Source organism: Geospiza fortis, unplaced genomic scaffold (genome assembly GCF_000277835.1).
Source record: "Geospiza fortis unplaced genomic scaffold, GeoFor_1.0 scaffold10, whole genome shotgun sequence".
NCBI classification, from domain to species: Eukaryota; Metazoa; Chordata; class Aves; order Passeriformes; family Thraupidae; genus Geospiza; species Geospiza fortis.
The window spans coordinates 3,460,795-3,467,429 of record NW_005054326.1 but is presented as its reverse complement, the minus strand read 5'-3'; the positions used below and the strand labels follow the sequence as shown (position 1 = coordinate 3,467,429).

At 41.1% G+C, this 6,635-nt stretch overlaps 1 protein-coding gene across 1 annotated transcript in view; it reads left to right on the top strand.

The window, feature by feature from the left end:
* The window catches only part of LOC102038559 (potassium voltage-gated channel subfamily KQT member 1-like), a 410,492-nt gene that overhangs the window by 69,532 nt on the left and 334,325 nt on the right, over positions 1–6,635 (top strand). Inside the window, exon 11 of the mRNA XM_005421085.2 lies at positions 2,332–2,446. Coding sequence (XP_005421142.1) covers positions 2,332–2,446 — 115 coding nt within the window. The remainder of the gene's footprint in view (positions 1–2,331; positions 2,447–6,635) is intronic.

Sequence of the window (6,635 nt, the reverse complement as noted above, 5' to 3'; positions counted from 1 at the left end):
TCCCTGGGGAACGAGACTGCCGCAGATAATCACAGCAGTGCTCACCAAAGGGAAAATTTGTGTGCTTTTCCCTTATGTAAAGGCACAACAGAAGCTTGTCCTGCTTGTGTGGGTAACCAAGCAGAGGTTGTTGAATCCCAGGATGAGGTTCCCCACATCCCAGCAGAAGGTCCCTGGTCAGGGGCAGGCTCCAGGTGCACCTGCAGGAACAGCAGAGCTGCTCAGCACAGCACATGGGAGTGGTGGGGATGCAAAGGTTTGGAATCTGGCTCCTGCTCTCATGCAGCCTTGCTCAGAACCAACATGCTGTGGAGCACATTGCAGTAGGGAAAACTTCTCAGAAAAGGTGCTAGCAAGCCAAATGTGAACAATTAAGGTTTTCTGGGCTCTTTAGAAGTGCCTGGATGCAGATTGCAAACAGTGGCATGATGAGCCAGAGAGGAATTTGATTAAGTAATAACAGACCAAACCCCTAAAACGACAGGACTAAAATATAATCCTGTGATTTCTCATGGCAGATGCATTGCAGTAACTTTAGTATCTATGCAGTGCTATGAAGGAGGCAAACTGCCATGAGTTAAGCAGGCCCTGCTCTGACCCTTTCAGCAGCTCACTGTGGAGTAGGAATTGATAGCAATGCAGAGTTTTCCTGTTCATCTGATGTGCCTTATATGGGCACAGTGATTTAGCTCTGCCTTGGCCCAATCCCAAGTTTTGCTAAGTTCCTATGAGGAAAACCTTACTGTAGCTGAAGCCAAAGCTCCCCCAGTTGAATTTTGCACATGAGATCATGTGCCATGTTCAGAGACTGATGCTTCCCAAAGCCATACTTCAAATATAGGATCTGTGTGTTTCAAGACTTTGTCTGGCAAAGTAGGAGGCCACGTAGTTCTCTCACAGGGAAAATGTCTATCAGAACAAATGCAGAACTGGCAGGTCTCACAAAATAAAGCTCCTCTAGAACAGCCAAAGTGTTTCAGTAGTGCTGGGAGAGCACAGAAGTTCATGCTCCCAGTGCCAGGAAGATTTGGGTTTCCCCTGGAAGCACACAGTTTATTTGTGATTAAATGCAGCAGAGGTAAATAAAATAGCTTTGTCATTTTATGTCCTTTGTCAGTGTTTAGCCACACTACTTGATAATTCTTTTCCATGGACTTAATTAGGCCAATTTTCATTCCTTGTCACTTGAGTTATGGCTCTTCCAGTAGCTCTGGTGTTGTGGGCTTTTTAGTATTTACCTTGAACTTGAATGAAATCCAGCTAAAGTGTTGTTCTGGAATTAACTGGAGATTTCAACAATTTAATTTTCTAGGAGGCGAGGTTTCTTATTGCTCTCATGTGGGCTGTTATCACAGCATATGCCAGTGACACTATTTAGTTTTTACTTGTTATGATGCTTAATATTAGTGATTCATCCAGACTTTTTTATCCTCCCTTGAATTTTCATATGTCATCCTATCCATTTTCCAAGTTAAACTCTGTCAGCTCATGTGCTGTGCTTTCAAGGATGATCAGAACTCAAATTTATAGGTAGCTTCCTTAGAAGCTGTTAGATCACCAGAAATCATGAATGAAATTGCTTTTAGATCAGAGCAACTTAAGCTAGATACACTTTATAGCTTTTGAACCAAGTTAATGTAGGAAAAGATAATGAAGAGAACTTGCAGCAGAAATAGTTTTTGAATATTGATGTATCTGAACTTAGAAAGGTACATGTACACCACACATATATGGTGAAGTCAGCCCTATATTGGATGGAAATCTTTAGAAAACATTGGATTTTACCACTTACAGGGCTAACTGCACTTCTCTGATTTTTGTAGTGTCTTTAGTGAACTCCTTCATTTGTTGGCCATTATATGTTTTCCAAATCTGTAATGAAATTTGTACCTTTGTAACACTTGGAACATAGCTAAACTGCAGCTCAGTTTGTATCCATCATGGTTATCCTGCAGAGCCAACTGCATCCAGCCACCTGAGGCTTCCTGTTTCATGGGAGAAATTTGGAACACTGGTGGTTATAGTGACCAGAGAGCACTTGGGTTTCAAGCATTCTGTTTGTATGATGATAGCAGTTGAAATAATAGTTTTGAAGGTATTAAAGCATACATATCAAATGGTGTTGAGTGAGGAAATGGAAATCTGGTAGTTTGTATTGTCCTGCCCACATCAGTATTGCAGAGGTGATGAATTTCTGTTCACAGGAGAAAACCCTCAAGAAGACAAACCTTTCCTGAAAGAGTTTCCTTGTGTTTGAACTATGTGTGTGCCATGGCAAGACCTTGTAGATTGTAGATAATGTATGATGATCTCTTTGCATCCTTTGTGCAGTGAGAAGACGCCAGGAAGGGCACACCCCAGACATGTCACGGGCCAGCAGCTTCACTGACGACATTGACCTGGTACCCGAGGAGTCCCCGCTGCCAGCGGCATCCGACGTGGCACAGTGAGTGAGCAGCAGCTCTTTTCCTGATCCCTTAAATGCTCATTAACAATGAGGGACACCTGTCACTGAGTAAGAGTTGTGCTTTGGCTGGTTGGCTGCGCTTGAAGCGATTGTGGGTTTGATCTTGTTGAACTAAATGTGAACATTTCCTAGTTTAGCCGAAAGTTTGCTGGAAGTAGCCAGATGCTTGGAAAAGCAGCACTGCTCTGTGGTGGGTGGCTTGCAGCTTGGTGTCTTTGTTTTCCCACTTTTTAAGGCAGCTGACACAGTTCCTGAGGGCTGTGAGCTTTACAGACAGCTTTATCCTTGTAGACTGCCCCATCAGGTTAAGCTCTAAAGCAGTCCTAATATGAATTGATTGGACACCTAAATGAAATAGTCATTTATAGATACAGCCTGAAAATAGGAAGGATACCTCATGTAATATTTTTATAAAGCAGGCACGCTTTTAAGGAAATGATGTTCCATAAATATGAAAGTGAAGTTATTGTCCAGGACAGAAAATCCCCATCAGGGACTTCACTGCAATTGTTGAGTTGTTGCTTTTTCTTGGCTTAGCAAATATTTCTGGAAATAAAATAATCATGCAGGAGAGCTTTATATTGTGTTTTATCAGGATCTTGAGTAACCTTCATGCCTTTGTCCTCTAATATATATATCCTGTTTTGGGGATTCTGGAGTAAATTTCAAATGCAAACCAGAGCATTAAAACACAGAGGAAAGCCTGGATGGACCAGAACATCCAGGTGCCATAGCAATGTTTTATCTTCCATCAGAAACTGATACAAGTAATGCTGGTGAGGATGCTCCTGAGTTAGCAAGCTCATGACGGTCTGGCTGATGTTTGGATGTTATGGTAATGTTGGTGAAAAACTCACCTGAAATCACTCTTGCAGGAGAACATCTGGGCTGGTCACTGGAAAAATACTTTATCTGAGGTTAAAAAAAAAAGAAAAAGAATTGTTGCTTGCCTTCAGATAGGGAAAAATATCCACAGGGGTGCTCAGGATGAATTTGAAAGCAATGTGATTCCATTCTATGGTGTGATTGCCTTTAAGAGGGTTTCTTTCACATCCTATGTTTACTTTCTGTCTGTGGAACTCATACAGATGTGTCTGCTACATCTGTAGTAACTGTGCTGTGCTTTCAGATGGGATAGCCTGGTCCTTCCTGGTATTTCCCCAACATGTCATATTGGCCTTGCTTCCAAAACAGAGAATTCTAAATTGTTCTATCAAATTGGTCTTTTTTCTTCTTTTTATTCAGCACACTCAGATCTAATCTTATTTCTACTGTATAGTGCATGAAAAATGATGATATTGTGACTTATGTTTTGTACTGCAAACTCTACCTGCATTTTTAGCTCCTGTTGGTTTTTTAAATGCATTTCTCCCTTGTGGGGAAAATAAGGAGTCGCAGAAAGAAAATCAAGCGCACAAATTCAGAAAAGAAATTAAAATATGGAGAGATTTTAAGTACCATGCTAAACAGTTTAAAGTCATATATACAAAATCATTAATTCCTCTTGATCTGGATGTCAGGTGCATAGAAACAGAATGATCTTGCAACTGAAATTGCTAAATGAAGGACTTTTACATTCTAAGTCCCACAATAAAAAACATATGTATAAATTGTAGCTTCTAAATGCTAGTGAGAAACTTCAAATGTATAGAAAACATAAGGCCAGAAATTATAGATGTAAAGCTGCCATGTGAGAACAAAGCCAAAACATAGTTTCATCTAGTTTTCTGCTTCTAAATTGAGAATAGCAGTTTTCATCTCTATCACTGATCATCTCATTTTTTATGTCTGCATTTTTACCTAGTAGGATGCATTCATTTTAGAATCAAGCTGATTCTTGAGCAGAAATGTGTAGCGTCTCCTTCTTTAAACTGTGAACTGAGAGAAGCACAGAACATGTTGTATTTATGGATCCAGGTTTAAACTCCCAATTTCAATGCAAACAGTAAGATATTAACAGTGTATTTTCCTGACATGCACATCAATATTAGATATACTCAGTGTAATTATTTATCTTGTCTTTTGGCAGAAGTGTAAGCAGGTAAGTCTTGGTGTGAGCTGCCCTTGCTTTGGTGTGTGAGCTTTGCAAAACAGCATGGCTTCTGCTTTTCACTCAATTAGGCCAACACATCTTCATCCTAGAGTCACAAAAGCAGTCAATGGTAAAACAAAAACACTTCCAGGAGTAAAACTCAGCCAAAAGGGAGCGTGTGGGTGTGCATGTATATATGAACACACAGTGAGCCTTCCCAACTTGCAAAATAAGTGAAAACTTGGCTTTCACATATCAGTTCATGCCAGGATCCCACAATGATGACAGTTTCACGTGAGGCACTTTGTGAACTCGAGCTTGACTTTGAGGGGCTGCCAAAAGCTAAAGTTTTGTTTGCCTTCAGCAAGTATTTTAAACTAAAAAATCAATCCTGCAGTAAACCTTTATTTCAAAGTCTGTAACTGGTCGTTTTTCAGCTTCCTGTGTTGATTGTTAAACATGGTGCCAGGTCTACAACTGTAATGTTTTGAGGGTTGTTTTCTGTAATGTGAACATCATTGATGTTCATCAAGTCTGCTCTGCTGCATGGACGACAGCAGAGATGCTCCCTGGTGACATAAGCTTTGCTTCAGGCCACATGCTCTTGCAAATTCCCTCCAGTGTGTGGGAAAGGCAAATGATATCCCAGGAAAGCAGATTTCTTACCCTTGAGCTTCACTGCCTTAGACAAGGCTCTGTCAATCAATGTGCACATGTGTGGCAGATTCACATCACAGTAACTCAGGTGGGTTTTGCCAGGCAAGCACCAGGCTGCTTGAAAACTGCTGATATTGTTAAGGTGGTATTTGACTGAAAGCAAACCAGTTCAATGTGTTGCAGCACTGCCCAGGTGTCAGTGGTGGATGCATCCACCAGTGGAATTGTGATGTGTGAGTGGTCCATGCAAGCCTGGAGAGGCTGAGCTGCCCTGGTAGAAGCTGCCAGTGAAATCAGGCAGCAAGCTGGAAAATGGAGCCTGAGAGACCTTTCTGTAGGAACACAGCTGCTTTGGATCCCTTAGACAGCTGGGATGATGTTTGTTTCTGGTGATCTCTGCACAAATGTGAACAACTCCTGAGCCAGGGGACAAAAGCATCATATTCAGATTACAACTCTGTGGCTGCCTGAAGTTCTTGCTGAGTATCTTTGGCCCATTTCCTCAGGGGCCAAAAATCCCATGTGCTGCTGACCTGAGTAGAGCTCTCTTGATTTATAATGGCTGCTTCTGAGGTGTCCAAATCGGAATAAAAATGATGGTGTTGGAGATTAATCAATTCTGATGGATTAAATAAATATATTAATTTCAGTCAGTTGATGAGTACTTCTATTTTTAGCAAGAAATGTTTGGACTGCCTCACTGCCTGACATAATTACTCACCTAATATTTCAAATTCTCTGATGAACAGTCAGAAGCGGACTCCATCAGTGAACCACTGGAGTTTTGCTGGAGTAAAGGAGAACCCAATAACTTTAAGACTTAGTATTTTAATTTTTTTTCGTCTCCAGCTGGTTCTATTTTTATTGTGATGACATGAACCCTTGGCCATGACAACATTTTCTGTCATTCACACCAGAGTTCAACCTTCCATCAGGAAAGAGAATTTGGCCAATAGACTGCACTGAAAGATTACACCAACCTCTGGTCCCTGATAGCACAGTCTCAGAAAAAATATACACAGCAGCAGCTTTAGAGGCAGACATCCTGTTTTTGTTTTTCAGAGCTCTGTGGTTTAAAGCTGTGGTGTTTAAAGCTCTTTGCACTCTGAGGAAAAGCAAAAGTCAGACATTCTCTCTGTCAGTGTGGCTAAGCAGCTGTGGTTGAGTGTGACGGTGGTCACAAGGGTTCTTGGGGTGAAGGAAGAGACGTAGATCTGACTCCATGATCAGAAGGCTTGATTTATTATTTTATGATATATACATCTATTTAAACTATACTAAAAAGAAAAGAAAAGAAGAGTTTCCAGAACCTGCTACCTAACCTACGAACAGAAAAGTAAAGGATGAAAACAAAGGAGCTCTCTCCGACTCTGTTGGAGAGAATTCAGTCCTGGATTGGCCACTGCCAATCCAGATGGACCTGTTGTATTCCACAGCAGCAGATAACCGATTGTTTATGTCTTGTTGCTGAACTTCTCA